Consider the following 18,876-nt stretch of genomic DNA (forward strand, 5'->3'; position numbering starts at 1 on the left):
ATAAATGGACATGAGGTAATTCAAAGAAACTTTAAGAAGGGACCACCTTAATTTCATAACGTTTCGCCCAGAGTGTAACGTTTATTAAGTACCGCTGTGTTTGAAACGCTCCCCTGGGGAGGTTCCTTGATGCTCTTGAGGAGCTCTAGTAGTTGCAAAGAGATAACTGTGAACCATCCAAGTATCTGCTAGAAATTACTAGTCACTAGAAGAGAGGGGAAATGCTGCGGCTTAGGGAGTCGTCAGCAGCTCCTAAAAAACACACATTGAGAGCTGAATACGTACATTATTATTATTTGCGATATTTGTCGACGGTAATATCTGGCGAGATACCAGCTCAAACTATGCTAGCAGCGGCACACCTGTGACCTACCTGTGACTGGTTTCAAGAATACTACCGAGTTCTGACTTACACGTGACTGCCTTTCTACCAGGCGGCCGACAAGTCTACACATCTAGAACAACAAGGCTAATTCAAGAGCTGGTCAAGTTTTTTTCTTTAAGCTTTTCTCCTCTGTTCAGGAAGTCCTGATACTAGTACGTTCCCCGACTTCTTTAAAGTAACGTTGTTACTGTCTATAACAAAGTTATTGAACTTAGCAATATCAATTGTCAGGAAACGAAGACCATCACAATATGAAAATTCAGTTTACAGCATCACTTATATTACGGTGCCGTAACGCCCGAGTCTCCTCCAACTCCATTGCCCATTTAGTTTTATTATCTATAAATATTTATTATTTTAATATACAAACACCTGGCTCGTCTAACTACAGTTTCGGTACAGCGCTTATGACGCTGAAACCGTAATATTGACTGAGAACATCAGATACACGAGTCATCAGCCACGACACCCACCCCAAGTCCTCGAAGTTTGATGCTCTGACCATTCTTATATGTCAACTTGATGCCTCAACATATAAAGTATAATGGACCCACTCTTCCTCCTGATTACCCACTATTCCTCAGGTGCTCTATGATCCTGACGGATTCTACGTTTCCCCATATACTACTACTACTATTACTACTACTACTACTAATAATAAATAAACCCAGACTCTCTACATTCCTGCTCAGCCAGACAAAACAATATTTTACAAGTGCTCTATGCCATTAAAATTTGTGGCAAGATTCATGCCACACACCACATCCAGATCACAGTACAGAACCTCACAACCAGACCCGTTACTGGATCTTTTCGCAGTACGCCCGCGGCTGCTGCTGGTGATGATGGCGGCCACAGCGCCTCAGGTATGGTGGATCATGATGGATCATTATTAAAGCTTGAGGTGAGGCTGTCATTACTGGAGCACCTCGTCGCTAAGTTACTTCTCCGTGCCTAGTAGTGCTCCTTCCCCCACTCACTCATATTGCTTCTCTAAGGAAATACAGTGAATATAAGTACAGATACAGCACTGTCTCACTGGTTCATGACCCTGTCCGGGGTACTGTGTGGCTTCGTACTGAGAGTCCTAGAAACGTCTCCGTGTTCCTAGGAGATGACTGTCGCCTAAGTACTTAGCAATGAACTTTGAGGATAGTTGTGCAGCCAAGAGGCTACTTTATTGTGCAATACATGTTCATCCTGTGAGCGAAAATCCAAAGTGATATCCTACAAGTTGTTCCATGGGTCATGAAGACTATGTATGAAACTAGATGTTTCACGGTCGCTGGGAGATCCGAAGAAGGTATCCCAGTATTCCATAATCCTAGTCCCTTGTGCATCATTTCACACGAATGGAAGAGTGCAGAGTGCGGCGTAAGCTGATAATGCAGTTAAATATTAGTTTTGAAGATTTTAAAGGAATCAGAAGAGGTATTCACAAGTTATCATATGGAAACTATCCAAATTTCTTTAATAAAAATTATAAATTAGGACATACTTATATGATCCAAGTCTAATTCAAAACTTTCCAAGAGATCAATATCCTAAAATACACAAGCACATCAATCTTGTCCGTTGCATTATCATGTTATAAACATGGAAGGCTGGAGGGTAATCAAATGCAACATTCAGAAATTATTATATGAAAAGTAGTATTTAAAATTTTCCAATTTCTTCCAAAAAAGCGAACTGGGACCTAAGCAAGTTAAAATCAATCCAAACTCTTCTCTAAGTAAAACTGATCAGCTTTTATGAAAGAAGACAAGTTTCATGTAAGCTACTGTACATAATATACTTACGAAGTATCATCCTTATAGATCACATCGTTAATATTTTGAAACCAATCGGAAGAAGCATTCATTAGTTATTGAATAAAAATATTACTACATTTATTCAATATAACTGACAAATTGTGACTTATGCTACCCAATGGTCGTGTGAGCATTGTCTTCAGGAAACCAAAACAACGATAAAAATTTGAAGCCGATTAGATGAATCATTCTCCAGTTATGACACGGATTACAACGATTCCATTTTCTTAGTATTTTACATCAACAATTAACAGGTATTATCCTGACCCTTAAGTTGCATCAGTCATTAATTACTGAAGTCATTCATAAGAGGTAAACTGAAATTTATTTAGCAGAAATAAATATTTCAAACTATTTTAAACATAAAATCGTCAACTCTGCTCCTATATTTATGAATTTCACTCTCCGACGTCGTCGTATTTTTTAGTTCCATTTGTGTACGTTTAAAGCTCCGCTTCAGAGGATTTTGGAAGTTATCTTAACCATTCCAGTATGCTGAGAACTGGTTCAATAACTCTGGCCAAAGTTCACTTGAATATGCCAATTGTTACCGTACACAAGTGTTGAATATTTGAAGCAAATTAGATGAAGCGTTTTCAAGTTATGAGCAAAATAAAATCGAAAAGTTGGAAAGGAAATAACCTTCAAGCCACCTCCTTAAGGTCCCCTTCGGGGATACCTAATAATTTCCAGTTGTCAGGCCTCGTCCTCCTGGGGTGTGTTACAGCGGGTCTTAAGACTCTCACCTCGCCAGCTGCGTGCGTGTATTTTACAACGTGCATGACGAACATTAACGAAGATTCCTCGCGGGCAAGTTGTCCACCGAGCAGCGACAGCCAGGAGCAATTTTCTGATTTGAGGACATGATCGTGCGTGTCTATGAGCTGAAGAGGTCTTTGGTCTCCGTCGGTCCAGCGGGACCATCAACTGCACTGTTTGCATTTAGCGCATTCTCCGGAAATTGCTTCAACAGACCGGAAAAAAAGGAAAATGAAGGAGAGGAAGCCTTGATTGAGGGCGGCATTAAGCCCACGCTCCGCCCGCATTTGCCCGACAGTGACGGTCCGGAAAATTACCACCATCTGGGAACTGTAGGGGCGTGACAGAGTGACTGACGAGTGACGGACGAAGTAACGTGACAACCCGTCAATACTCGCGCTGTGACTGCAAGCTGGAGGAAAATGCCACTCCGTCACACACCCGTTGTAATTACTCCCGAAAAATGACGCGCAAAAAATGTATATCGTCGTGAAGACAAATTTGAAAAATTACAAGACCGAGAATATATCGAAACAAATCTTGCTTCACACACTGGTTCAAAGAGTGTACAAGTAACATTATGAAGCCGCTGACTCGACAAACTGATGTTGTGTCACGCTGCTGCTACAACTCTGCTGAAAAAATACGCACGTTTCTCTTTTCTCGTCATTGTGGAACCGTTCATCAGGTGAACGGACACACCTATGTTTATATGAATAATATACCATCAGATAGAGTAAAATTCTATATGAATTTATTTTTGGATGATGCAGCATTCCCGTGTCAAATATGCATGTGAAAAAGTAGACCAAGTCCCTACAAGCATACTTAAATAAGTACGTAGAGTGAAGGATGAATGGTGATATTTAATGTGAACAAATGCCATGAAATAGAACTGGGATAAAGAGAAAACTGGCGACATGAGGAATAGAGATGGTAAGAGCAGTCGACCCGAGGAATATTGAATACGACTGCAGTCATTCTGAGGAATACTGATCGTGATAATCAACCTGTTATGTTATAATAACACTTAAGAAATGTTGACTATGATACCATCCCACAGGAAGAATGATGATTATGATAACAGATCACATGAATAATATCGACTGTGATTACAGTCAACACGGGGTTTATGATTGCGGTAAATCAACAAAAGGAATACTGACTGAATATAGTGTCGAAGAGAGGGACCGAGAAGTAGTTATATACAACAGGAAGTCACTAGTAAAACAAGCCGAAAATGAAACGTGCTGAGACGACGTGCTCTTCAAACAAAGAGTTGCTAAGTGAGAAATAAACTGACTCCCAGATTGAAAATATTCAACAAATTCTCGTTACTTTACTTTAGATTGAATATCTTTCTATTTACGATGTACTGTGGAGCGCTAAAGCCGTGTGGGTCGTTAAAGGCAAGAGTGGTGGAGGCTCTGTACTCCGCCTGGTAATCTGAAGAGTGCCACGTACTTAACTGTACTCCTGATAAACACGTCTGAAAACATAAAAGGGAAAGAAGAAAATTAATATAAAACATTTTTAAGCACCAACAGGGAGAGCAAGAGGCAACAACAGCAAATTAAGAAAGAAAAATGGATGCCGAAATGACGTTAAAATGCATTCTTTAATTGAAGTATAATGCAATGAAAGAGGAAGAATTAAATAATACAGCCATAGGACTTTTCGAGAACTTGTATGATAAAGTAAACACTGAAGACGGAACACAACGAAAACAGCACAACTCCTACAACTACAAACAGGTAATATACACACGTATGAGACATACAAATTTGATACCAACGAAGTATTAAGAGTACCGTGTACATGACATACGTCACAGGCGTTGGACAATTACTGATGTCCATGGAGCCAGCAAACATTAGTAAAGAATCTAAGTTCAGAGGATTTCAACAAAGCCAGTGAAGAACTAAGAGAGCTGGGATATGACGATAGATTAAGACATCTAATTCTTATAAAACTAAAAAAAACTGAACCATAATAAAACATAAATTATAGGATATCGAGAAACAGCTGATAGGGAAGATGGTTTGACATGGGAGGGAACGAAGCAAAGGAACACAAATGGAAAGCAAAAGTTCAAATTAGCCAAAGGAACATAAAACAATAATATATTTCGTACTAAAGTAGCGAATACCTCGAATGCATTAGACAGAGATGTGGTAGAGGCTAACTACGTATATGAATTCCTAAATGGATTTAAATAAGCCCACAACGAAAGCGAGTAACGCAAGATAATTAAGCGGGTACACATTCATAACGCTTCACGCAGGAGACCAACAGCAAACAATCAAATAATGAGAGATCAACAATCAACCTGTCACCGGAAACACACTAACTACACCTGTGGCGTATACCAAGAAAGTGTTTGCCACTGTTCATCCTCTGCTGTGTGATTATATTCTGAACCCTGTCACTGCCCAGCCTCTACTGTACAATTTACATTCTGAGTCACTACCACGTAAGTCTGTCTTACAGGATTGCTGACGTTTTCTTTTATGTCTCATGAACATGTAAGACGACAGAAAAATCTTACACACTTCTGCTGACAATCAATATGAACTTATTTCTACTTAATAGTTCTTATTCTTGTCATAGTTCGTATCTAATTTACAAGACCTGGTCTTCGCAAGGATGATGATACAAGAAGCTAACAATAGGTAAACAACAGACAAAAGCTGGCCCAAGTGGTGGATAGGTTCAATTCCTTGGATCAAGACCTCACCTTCCCTTAAGGGGATAATCTAGTGGTTGAAAATGTTACATATCTGGCATGTCTTTCCCGTGTCAGTGGAAGCGACATGTTTCCTCAGTTTCATCAGTAGTTTTAAAGAGTTACTTGAAATTATTGTACATGGGTATTCACATCTGTTGGGATCTGAACATATTTGTCCACACCTTTGCGAGAGCAAAACGAACGTGCCCAAACCTGCTAGGGATACACCTGCCAGGGATACACCTGCCAGGGAACCGAACATAAGGGCCCACACCCACAAGGAAATCTAACTTCTGCGCCCACACTTGCGTTAAATCCTGTCGTATTATAAGGACATTAATGTTACTCATTCGTAATATGAAGACAGTTTATTGGTTATTTTATTATTAACAAATCATCATTGAATAAATCAAGGCAAATAACTTTAATCCGCTAAACCAGCGGTTAAGCAGATTATTCACGCCTCCCTCAGGGGAGGCGTGAATAATTTCTAGGGAAAGACGGTGAACCTAGAACAAAAATAAGGACAATGTTGTGTATTTGCTTCTTAAAGAGACTTTCGAATAGTTAAAAATAATAAAGTTAAGATTATAAACTAGTTTCTCAATTTCCCTATTTAAATAATGAGGCCTTTTATTACATTTAGAATTTTATATGTAGGAAGGGGGGATATGAAGACCAACTGCGATATTTGGCCCCATTTCAAAATAGGTTAAGAACCACTGCGCTAAACCATCATATAAAAATATATGTTCGTGTATTGGTATTTTTTTCAGAACTGGAAATGACAGAGAAAAGCGATAATCACCGGAACTATTAACATATAACAGGCTCCCACGCGGCCGGCGACCTCACATACCAGCTCATAGGAAATACCGCGCACGAAGAGCAAGTCTTGCTAAGAGATATTTAACAAAATATTGCTCTCGGTCCCCAAACGTAAGACAGTTTAGCTAAGAATCCAGCAATGTTACCCTATTAAGCAGCTTCTTAGACAACGGGAAGATAAAGACGAGTATCAACAATAATGCTGGAGATGACCTCTGCTTCAGAAGCCACCGGGGAAGCTTCCTCTCATCTTTCCTGCATTACACATAGTCATCTGACTTTCCTCTCCCTTGAGGCCACAACATATATTCACAATGAGCCCGTTGCCCAATAAACAATAAATTTTCTGGGGAAAAAATAAATCATTTGGATAACTAAAAGAAAAATAAATTCAAACAGAGTTTCAGATAATGCCAAAACCGATTATGATCAGTAACCGCCTGGAAATATAACCACCTAGTACACAAATGTGGTAAGATTTTTAGGATTAAGACTGAGGGACGGTTATCATGAAGCGCATTGACGAGGAATTAAACAATATTAATAGCTACACAGCCTTGGTTCGTCTACATATTGACTACCCACGCATCATGAAGACTAATATATTACCTAACAAATGCTAAGAGCCGCTAAGCAGCAACTAACATATTCCCAACCATCTTAGTAACACTAAGTCTTTGAAGTTTGTCCTCTAAACGCAAGATTAATAACAGGTAAAAAAAAAAAAAAGTCTGAACGAAAAATCTTTCAATATTAAATCCTAAAAAGACTAAGAGGAAACTACGTGTCTCCATGAATGGATTTCTAAAAATTTACAGAAACAGCAACACTGAACCAACTTGATGTACGTGCACCTGACACACACTGGGTAACAAGTCTACATGTGGGTATAAAGAAACGTCATGCAGAACAAGCCATTGTTTTATATTTAAATTATTATAATCATGGGGGAGCGCTAAACCCAGAGGATAATACAGCGCATGTTGGGGGGGGTGGAAGGTATTCAGGCTCAATTCATGGAACTGGAACACAGATCTAATTCCCTAGATCAAGAGCCCTTCACCAGCATCAAGGAACCTCCCTTGAGGAGTATTATATTTAAAAATATGCGCTAAATCTATAGAGCGATCATTTTTTTCTAGCAGTTTCGCTCAGAACTGAACGCTATCAAGACTTGATATACCTTTGACCTTTGAAGAATTTCGAGAGTATACCTACTCTCTGAGCCCGGCCATGGGCCAGGCTCGTCTAGTGCTCGCCTGGTCAACCAGGCTGTTGCTGCTGGAGGCCCGCTGCCCCACATATCCATCACAGCCTGGTTGATCTGGCACCTGGTGAAGATACTTGTCTAGTTTCCTCTTGAAGGCTTCAACACTTGTTCCAGCAGTGTTTCTGATATCTTCTGGTAAGATGTTGAAAAGTCTGGGACCCCGGATGTTGATACAGTGTTCCCTTATTGTCCCCACCGCACCCCTGCTCCCCACTGGGTTTATTTTACACTTCCTCCCATATCTCTCACTCCAGTATGTTATGGCAGTGTGCAGATGTGGGACCAAGCCCTCGAGTACCTTCCAGGTATATATTATCATGTATCTCTCTCTCTCTCTCTCTCTCCTCCGCTCCAATGAGTACATGTTCAAGACCTGCAGGCGTTCCCCCCCTCAAGGAAGGTTCCTTGATGTTGGTGAGGGGCTCTTGATTTAGGGAATTGGATCTGTGCTCCAGTTCCCCGAATTAAGCCTGAATGCCTTCCACATCCCCCCCAGGCGCTGTATAATCCTCCGGGTTTAGCGCTTCCCCCTTGATTATAATAATAATGCAGGCGTTCCCAGTAGTTTAGGTGCTTTACTGGCTCAATGTGAGCCGTAAATGATCTCTGTATTTGTTCCAGCTCCGATATTTATCCTGCCCTGAACGGGGCCGTCAGCACTGAGCAATATTCTAAGTGAGGGAGCACTTGCGATTTGAAGAGTGTCACCATCGGCATTGTTTCCCTTGTTTTGAAAGTTTTCAATACCCACCCAGTCATCTTCAGTTTTGAGCGAAAAAGTAGTCTAAAATAAAGGTTTGTGCTGGTTTACATATCCTGATACTCATTTACACTTGAACTCTCACAGCAGACACTTAACTTAGCAACAACAACCGTGGCAGCGGAGGGATCACACAGTTCCCCGCCATCTTCAACTTAACACTTAATTTTTTCCTCCGTATTTTTAACCCTTTCACTTCGTAACTTTCTCCTTTGTTTCTAAAAAAAAAAAAAAAAGAAGTTGGGTCTAGGATGTTAGGAATTAAAGGGCCAGGTGGGGACTACCGGTAACTTCGGGGGACTCCGAGGGGAGGGGCACACGAGGGAAAGGAAGCCGTGACGGTGGTGTGGCTGACACTTCCTGACGTGTCCTTGTCTCCATGTCCAACTTCCGTACAGAAGCAGTCATGCATAATAACAAATCAGGTAATCAAAGTCATCAGTAAGTCAAGTAAAATTTATCACCATTACCACCAAGCCAGTGAGTCATGGCTACTAGTCAGGCAGTTAAAAAAAAGAGTCAATCACCCCCGTCAACCAGACGGTCAGTCGCCGCGACCAGTCATTACAATCATGAAACTAGTCACTTCCAATTAGTCATCATGACCAGTCAACAACCAGGCAGCCAGTCATTCACACAGTCACCACGACCAGTTAACATTACATGAAGTTACATGCATGAATCCTACAGGTGTGTTTACAGTGGCACTAATGTTTATGGTTACTCGTAAAGAGAAGAAATGGAACGTTGGGTGGGAAAATACCCGTGGGAAGAAAATGGTGGTGAGGAGGGATACTTGTTGCTGTGATTGGGGCAGCGATGAGAGAGATAATGGCTGCTGTGATTCAGGCAGCGAGTATAGTGATACTTGCTGCTGTGGCTCACGCAACGAGGAGAGGGATACTTGCTGCTGTGGCTCAGGTAGTAAGAACAACACGACAATCCGAGTCCCAGACTAACTTCCGAACGTACGCTCAGAAGCAAATGAGCCTATTATAACTTACGGGCGTCTACAAGCAGCCTGAGGGATAAAAAAAAAAGGGGGGGGGGCAAAGAACTCCAGCAAAACTGAATCCAGGAAACAAGAATTGACACCAGATGAGCTGTCGACCATCAAGCAAGTAGTCACATTTCACGAGATTCAGCTAGGCTAAGTCTCTCAGTGACTTCATACAACCAGCAAGCTGATCTATTTCTAACGAAATATAAACACTTTAGAATTATCTTTACGCCTATTAATTGTATGTACTTTAGTGTAAAAGCATTCGTGAATTTAGTGGCAATTCTTTGGCAAATATTCCAGAAACTTTAAAGTATTTCGCTCATGATAACACCATAACGAAAAATCGTAGACGAGAAGTATAAATAATAATAATAATAATAATAATAATAATAATAATAATAATAATAATAATAATAAAAAAAAATTAAAAGTGATAAATACAAGCATTTATAAAAAGGAATACAATGAAAAAATAATAAAAGGAAAATATAAAAGTGTGAATATATGAATATGTGAATATATACGTGAAATAAATGTAGAATTTAAAGTTACCATGGTATGGAAGAACAAGACATTCTACCAAAACAAAGTCACTGGCTTTACTAAAATCACTGAGAATGTGCGCGCCCTGAATAATTAGAGCGCGAAGCTGGAAGGAAATACTGGGAGGCAACACCGGCAGGCAACACCGGCAGGGAGACCTTCCTTTCCCTGTTCCTCTATCACTGCTGCAGACATCAACACAACTTGCTCCACTATCATCAAGTCGCCCCAAGCGTAAGCACACCTCAACGACTCCTGCACCACCACCAAAGCCAATTTCCTCCGCCATCAACTCACAATTCTACTCCTCCCTTTCCCCCTAACTCCTCGCCTACCCCTTCAACAACTCTCCTTTCCCCCCCTAATAACGCGCCCACCTAACCCCCCTCCTCACTCTACTAGAACCACTCAGGATCTGGACGTGATGTGGTCAATGCATGATTCAATCCGTCCGAGCTAACCTTCCCCGGCCATGACCAGACGTTTAAGTGTGTGGTTTGACTGAACATGTGAGTGTGTGTCCGACCTGTGACAGCACTCACCACACCACCTGGACGGTGATCTACCTGCTCCAAGTGCCTTTGTAATACCCAGAGTGGTGGTGCTGGATCAAGACTTACGGTAAAGGCAAAATATTTGTATGGCATCTTGAAGAATCTACAAGAAATCAGGATTGGATATCACCAATCCAGACGGAATTAGTTGTCCTTGAATCAGACAGACACAGGTTGTAAAGAAAATTAAGATCGACTCTTGTCAGCCTTGCTCAGTCTGAACTCCAAAAAATATATCGCTAATAATAGTGTAGAGGACATAAAAAATAATGTAAGAATGTTAGAAAGTGACCAAAATATTAAAATTTGAATGAGAACTGGTGAACTGGCAAGAATATATGAGCATAGAAAAAGAGACGACAGTTTTGAAGAAACACTGCCGTAGGCTGCAACCGAAATATAATAAAATCATGGAGATGGGCCCAATGAGAGTAAGTTAGGGAACAGTGAACCTGTACAGCGTTGCATTACATAAGAGATGTTTATGGTAAGAAAGACGGAAACCGAGGGTACGGATGGCCGGTAGTTGATTAGGTTACTTGTACATATGATAGGTTGGTGTAGCAACTCCAGGATATGAATTAAAATGTATAAAGAGAATAAACACTGGTAGTATACCTTAGAATGTAGCAGTGTTCAAAAATATAGATGTAATACCACAGTTTTGAATAATATGCACATGATATAAATGAGGTTAGTAGCATTTCAACGACATTCAGGATCTGCTGCAATTAGATCAAGATAACTGTGAAAGCAGTTATATCTGAAGAAGTGTACATAAGGATACAGGCATTGAAAATGATAGTGAAACTGTGCAGTATACCGAAACAAGAGATTACAACAATCTGAAAAGTGTCACCATTATCACTATTTCCCTTGTATTGAAAGTTCTCATTATAGACCTCATCTTCCTGGCTGTCGTGACATTTGCCTTATTGTGTTACCTGACAGAAAAGTCAGCCGACATAATTACTCACAGATCTGTCACGTGTTCCTTTCGTTCTGTTCGATGATTCTCTTTTGTGTCATCTGCAAATGATACAAAAGTGTGACGAGTGTTTGTCTTCTATGTCTGCTATGAGTTTAAGAAACAGCAGAGGTGCCAGGTCAGTGCCTTGGGGGACTTAACTTTTAACCTCGCTAATGATGGATTTTGCTCTATTTATTAGTTAGTACTCTGTGTTGTGTGTGTTAGAAACTTGAAAATGCATCTACACAAGAACATCATTGGAAGTATAATCCAAGTACACTATATTCTTCTGCCCTCCAGCGAGTACTCATCCGATTTCCTTGGTTTGTTGCAGCTCTGGGATCTTCATTATAATCATTTCCAGACCCTGTAATGTCGAAGCTTGATCAACCCTCTGGCGTTTTTCTCTCAGTCCGTTAGAATTAATATTATATTCACGGGGAAGTGCAGCTGTAGTTGCTGGCGGTGGTTTATTAGTCAGGGGAAATCACCTGACACGGTTCTGAGTCATAATATGACACGTTCAATGGTGCTGGTCCTACGGCAAGGGCGTGGCAGCACCAGTGCTGGACCGAGTGCCGAGCAAGTTAGATGGGGAGTACTGGTGGTTGCTCATTGGTGATACTGCCAGGAAATGGAGCCACAACACTCACCTGTCACCCCTTGAGCCACAGCGTGCCAGGTCTTGACGTGACTGCCGGCACTTTTACCTCCTCACTCTCTCTTCCATTATCTTCCTTTCCACCTGCCTCCAGGCACGTGTCTCAAGCTACCATGAATTTAAAGTTATCCGCCGATTTTAATTAATGTTTAACGTTCTAGATTACTGAGCGACAATGCCTGTACAACGCAATTCAGATAGAAATATAATTTTTAATATGGTTAGGTGCCATAAGTATTGTAGATTTACGTAAGAAATAGGCATACAACTCTGTTAGCTATGGTTTTTAGAAAACTAAAAATTTTATTCACAGAGACTCAGTGGTACGATCCGAAGAAGATAATGCTTGCAGCATCCTGGGTCCACGACTCCCCGCTGGGGAGCTGCATGAAGTATTTGAGATGTATGCCCTGAGATGTCATTTATGTTGTTCTCCTTCCTATTGTATCTTTTGTAATTAATTTTGTTTTCAAATAAATTTCACACAATATAGGGGTGGTAGGAGAAGATATTTAAACAGCTCCGGGGAGAATCCGGTTTCCCTGAAGTACATTTATTTTCTTCTCTGGGGACGACGCTCCCCAGTCAGTTTTAGAGGTGGTATCTCCCTATATGTATGTATATGTGCGTGTGTGTGTGTACTCGCCTATTTGTGGTTGCAGGGGTCGAGACTCAGGTCCTGGCCCCGCCTCTTTATTCACGGATACTGGGTCCTCCCTCTCCCTGCTGCATGAGCTTTATCATACCTCGTTTTAAAACTATGTATGGTTCCTGCCTCCACTACATCGCTTGCCGGACTATTCCACTTCCTAACAACTCTGTGGCAGAAGAAATATTTCCTAACAGCCTTTTGACTCATCCGAGTCTTCCCTTGTTTCTGTGTCCCATCTCTGGAACATCCTGTCTCTGTCCACCTTGTCTATTCCACGCAGTATTTTGTATGTCGTTATCATGTCTCCCCTGACCTTCCTGTCATCCAGTGTCATGCCGATTTCCCTTAACCTCTCTTCACACGACATCCCCCTTAGCTCTGGAACCAGCTTTGTTGCAAACCTTTGCACTTTCTCTAATTTCTTGACGTGTTTGACCAGGTGTGAGTTCCAAACTGGTGCTGCGTACTCCAGTATGGGCCTTACGTACACAGTGTATAGTCTAGAACGATTCCTTACTGAGGTACCGGAAAGTACGTATGTGTGTGTGTGTGTGTGTGTGTGTGTGTGTGTGTGTGTGTGTGTGTGTGTGTGTGTGTGTGGTCATACACGTTCTACCACAAGATTATGGACGTTCAAAAGAACCATGTGGGAAGCACCGGCTGTTGATCAACCTAGTGTTATACAGGATAGAGTTCCCTTCGATAACACGGGTCCCACAGTAACTCAGAATTATGCACTACTACACTTCTCGCTTGGGCTCTCGCGGCGGCAGGTTCTTGTGGTGATGGGACTAGGCTTAATGTTTCTCTGGCTTAGATCCCTCGTCTCCTACCACTCTTCCTCTCTAATTTCCATACCTCCGACCCCAGCCCCTTCTCATTTCCATAGTGGTGGCCAAGATTAGTTTAGGTTACCTCTATGTGATAGGTGCAGCAACTACACGAGTGTAGCGAGAGAAAAAAAAATCTTATTATGAAATAGAGTACCGTACTGACAGAGAATACTTCTAACAGGTGTGTCGAGAGGGACCCATCCAGGTAGGTATTACTGTCCTGTCTTTTAGGATTACTGGTCTTTCATTTGTATCAAACATGGAAAATGGCAGGCAAATCTTAGTCTCTTAATGCCATTCGTGAGTACATATCTAAAAATTTTGTGTAAAATAATGTGATTTTATATTTGCGTTAAACCACGCTAAACATATATCTATTCTGAGTTGCTTCAACATAGTGTCTGATGCATCTTGCGGCCAGGATAGTATCCATTAAGGTTTATTTGTACGTGGGCAAATTTGTCAGTATTGCAAACTGATTATAAAAAAAAATCACTGGAATACTGGAATCCATGTGACTACTGGAGAATGCTTCTTCCGATAGGCTTCATATTTTTAGCGCTGGCGTGTTTTCCTCACAGGAAGCTTCGCCTTAATTTCACTGGTCAACAATTTTTGAAAAGATGTATGCTTCTTAAATGAGATCAGTTAATTCTTATGTATTTTCATGTCCTGAATCCACACATCATATTGAAAAATGCTTACTGGCTATAGTTTTAAAGATACGAGACATGTCATATTTGATTTTATTATAACGTACAGTATGTGTCAGTATGTTTTAAACCCTAATCTGTACCTATTTTCTGCCTTTTTGCTTGATGCTTATATTGGGCTGAAGAATCATCTCTTGTCAATGTCCAATAATAGTCTGCAAGCATTCTTGTGCCCCATTTGCTTTGGTACCATTTTTCCATGGTTGAAATACCTTGGTGAAACTTTTCACCATGTTCGTCACTAACTGCCCCACAGCTCGCTGGTTAAGTGTCTCAATGTGAGTCCAAAATGTGAATTTTAAGTGACATGTTACATCCCATGTTCTTGTAAGCCCTGATGAGGTTTTCCACCAATTCTTCATAGTTTCCTTCCCTTCTGTTTTCGAGAAATCCCTTCGCCACTAACTTGAATGCTTCCCAAGCAGCTTTCTCCTCCCCATGAAGGTCTGATTCAAAGTCACCATTTTTAAGATGCTCTCGAATCTGAGGACCATTGAAGGCTCCCTCTCTTATCTCATCGTCGCTCAGCGAGTGGAATTTTGAATTCCTGACCGGATTTGTCCATAGCTTTTACAATTTTTTTTCATGAGCCCCAGTTTTGTGTGTAGTGGTGGTAGCAAAATTTTGTTTGGGTCAATGAGAGGTGGATGTTGAACGTTTTTCATCCCAGACTCCAATGATTGACGAGGTGGCCAGTCTCTCCTGATGTAGTGGGAACCTCTTGCACGGCTGTTACATTCATATAGAAAGCAGCAGTACTTGGTGTATTCGCCCTACAAGCCCATCACAAGAGCAATAACCTTTAAGTCACAGCACAATCACCTTCTATGACTGCTGGAAAAATAATGAAAAGGCAGTGAGACTGCGAGTGTGGAAAGAAACACTGCCGCAAGCCTGTTGGAACCTGTTGTGACACGCAGGTGTATACTGAAAAGTAGAGCTAACAATTTTAATCATATTCATTATCAGTGACCTAAAATTAGTTGGAAATTGCTACTATGGTCTCGGAAGCATTTTGGTTGTTGACCAGTGTTTTAAGTTGTGTAAGCTTTAATGTGCGAATTTTATAATTCAAACTAGTTCCTGTGAATAACTGGAGAATCTCTTCTGATCAGAAATAAGTCACGTGAAAACTTGTGAATGCCTCTTATGATTCACTTCAAATGGTCAATGTTAATATTTAACTGAAATGGATTTTTTTTTTGCAGCACTCTACACATTTAATGCTATCTGTTGCATGGAGATACAGGGGGCTGAGGTTATGAAATACGGGGATACTTTTCTCGGATCGCGCCGACCGACATACTGTACATCTAATCATTATCATAAAAAAATGCTAAACCCGCAAGTCGCGTTACCTCGATTATTCCCTCTCTCATCACAAGTGAAGAGGACTTAATCCGGGTTATCCCGAAGGGTTAGTAACCCAGGATAAGCCAAGAGAGCCAATCACTGGCTTACTCCTATGAAGTCCATTGGTGCGAACACCAATGAATCCCAAGGTTGGCAACCTTCTTAACTATGTTTGAAAACGTTCTTCCATATGGTATGACAGTGTTCTATTGCAGATAAACAAGGCAGCCAATGAATGGCTAGAGGAAGCCAGATAGCCCTCGACAGTTACCCTGACCGTCTACAACAATTGTATTGTTCCACTGTCTTCTGCGTAAGTCTGCAAAACTGAGGGACAGATTTACTCAACTTCTGCCTTCATATATCTATATTGAATTGAAAAAGCCAATGGTTGGCGAAACTTCGTCAAATAAAGATTATTAAGGTGTTACACCTGTGTCTAATTCCTCACACATTCTCACAATAAGCAGTCTCATAAATAGGACGATTGTTGATACACCACTCTTAGTTAATATCTACCCGAGCAATGCCTTTCTTGTCATTCTACGTTAGGTTAACGTACATAAACGTATATTAACGTACAGTTAACTGCCAATAATGAATCTGATAGCACGAAGCATATCTTCGTCTCTCAGAGTAAAGATCCCTACGCGCCATGTTTAACCGAGTCGGTGAATAAACAATGCGAGTTAGCCCATTTTTTTTCGTCCACTAGGAACCTTATGAATTTATTTCGTAATAGACGACACATCTTCATAAATAAAACGCCATAACCTGCTGACATTGTCTTATTTACATAATATCAGTATATTTTACCATTACATTACCTATAACTTAGATAACAGGCTGCCGCTCACTAACCAACTTAAAAAAAATCGTGGCTTATTTCCGTTAGGGGTCCTCTTTAGGATGCGACCCACAAGGGTCAGCTAGAGGCATCTGTTTATTACTAGCTGCAGGTGTAAGAAGACTCTCATACATCTCGCCTCATCCAGGAAAGATCCCTGGCCCCTGTTGTGAAACTAGCGGTCTATCCATCTAAAAGGTGCTTATACTCAATATTAAATTCATAATCAATGCTTATTATATAATGAGCATTAAGAGAAAAATAAAACTACAGTTACCATATACTTTACTAAAATATTTTTGTTTGTAATTTATTAAATCTGAATTACTAATATAGATTACTGATAAAAGTAGCATACTTTATTATTATTTAAAGTTAAGAACATTGTTTACAATTCGAGCAAAATCATTTCACACAAAGCGCTAAAGCCGTATGGGCCATTCAGCCCCTGGTTAAAGTATATTTTTTTAAGGCTTCAAGAAAGTGAACAAAAGAAAATATCCTCCGAGACACTTTCTAAACCCAATCCGATTTGAAAAGGATAAGACATACATTTTTTTTCAGGATCAGATGACATGTATCCTCCACTTTCGTTCACCTTACATAAAAAATAGGCCTCTCTACCCTTGATCTGAGAGGAGATAGTGGTGGCCAGCTGCTGTGGTCTGGTCTCATGCGCCTACCTTCATGTATTCCCAGTGAGGAGTGGAGGCGTGGTCGTGGTCTTGCTGCCATTTGACTGACGCTTGTGGGAAGCTCCTCACTCTGCTTTCGTGTACAGTCGAATGTCCTCGGCTCTGTCTCATGCTGTAACCTCGGCTGTGTCCAGAGTATCCCAGGCTGTGCTCACATTTATCCCGACGGGGGATGTCCCATGCCTCCGGTATGGGATTCTCGGAGGGGCTGAGGTTTCTTCTGCGGTAGAAGGAGTAGCTGCCCTCTCTTCTGCGGAAGACATTTCCACCGCCGCCCAGGAAGCTGAGGGCGCCGCCTGCCAGGTTACCGAGGGCTCCGGCTCCATGAAGGAACCCTTCCATGAAGCCTCGCCCATCGCTGCTCTCCCTGGCTCTCTGCTTCTTGAGGACGCGCAAGTTGGGCAGTGTCTGGTATCGTCGCTGCGTTGACATTGCTCACGTTGGTTGGTGTATTAGGTTTTAAGCCTATCGACTACGCACTGATCAATAAGTCTGCATATCATGTTTACCATTTACCTAAAATACTCCAATAACTATGATAGGAATACAAGCAAAATTTGTCTATGTACACAGATATATGCACCTTTCGGTGTATCTACTCTGCTCACGTTCTCTCAGCCGCTGTTTTTATAAGCGGCAGGAGAGTGAGTTGACCTACGGCGCTAGGTCAGGGCGAGCAGGTCCAAGCTGCGCCACCGTTAACACAGTGCACAGTACACGGCACAGACGTGCCCACTTCCCTACAGTTACACAGTTGTGTTACCCCCGATGACTGACCCATACCCCTCTATGGCTCACCACGATACTCACTCCCACTTCACTATTCCCTCAGTCAGCTTAGAATAGGTTGTTTTAATTTTTTTATATATTTCGGACAAATCTTAAATTATGCTCGAACTTGTATTTGATTACATAAGTAAAACAAACCGCAACGAGCTTTTCAAGAAATAATGATATTGAAATAAAAATTCACTTGCGCACTGAGGCCATTATATCAACAAGGTCACGTGACATCACATAATTGTTAAAAACTGTTCCAACACGTCAATTGTTGTTCCTACAATGCGTCGTCGCACGATACACTCACTGCAACCATTAGGAATAGTCCCAAGAGTGTAATAATTTTGTGATACATTCACTGTTTGATGAGCAGTGCTCTTGCATGTTGTATAAAAGGGCGAGAAGAGCAGGGGGCGAGAAGAGCAGGGGGCGAGAGGAGCACAAAGCGAGGCGCTACACACCCACCATGACAGTCTGATACCAACTGTTGCGTCGTCGCCTCACACATATCTCCCCCCTCACACACACACCTCCCTCTCTTCCCCTCACACACACCTCCCCCAACACACACACACACATATATATATATATATATATATATATATATATATATATATATATATATATATATATATATATATATATATATACACACACATACACTACGACCACCACAAAACTTCCACATTATCAATGTTCTTTCATACTGCTAATCCAGCCAACACATACAA

At 41.2% G+C, this 18,876-nt stretch overlaps 1 protein-coding gene across 2 annotated transcripts in view; it reads right to left on the reverse strand.

Moving 5' to 3' along the window:
- Positions 1-18,876, reverse strand: part of LOC128689133 (uncharacterized) — a 724,351-nt gene that overhangs the window by 450,456 nt on the left and 255,019 nt on the right. Inside the window, exon 1 of one of the 2 annotated variants that reach the window (XM_053777261.2) lies at positions 17,354-18,056. The exons of the other annotated variant lie outside the window; for it this stretch is intronic. Coding sequence (XP_053633236.1) covers positions 17,354-17,797 — 444 coding nt within the window. The 5' untranslated portion in view covers positions 17,798-18,056. Of the gene's footprint in view, positions 1-17,353; positions 18,057-18,876 lie in introns of those variants that run through there. 2 annotated transcript variants of the gene reach the window in all.

This window comes from Cherax quadricarinatus, chromosome 21 (assembly GCF_038502225.1).
Source record: "Cherax quadricarinatus isolate ZL_2023a chromosome 21, ASM3850222v1, whole genome shotgun sequence".
Taxonomy (NCBI): Eukaryota; Metazoa; Arthropoda; class Malacostraca; order Decapoda; family Parastacidae; genus Cherax; species Cherax quadricarinatus.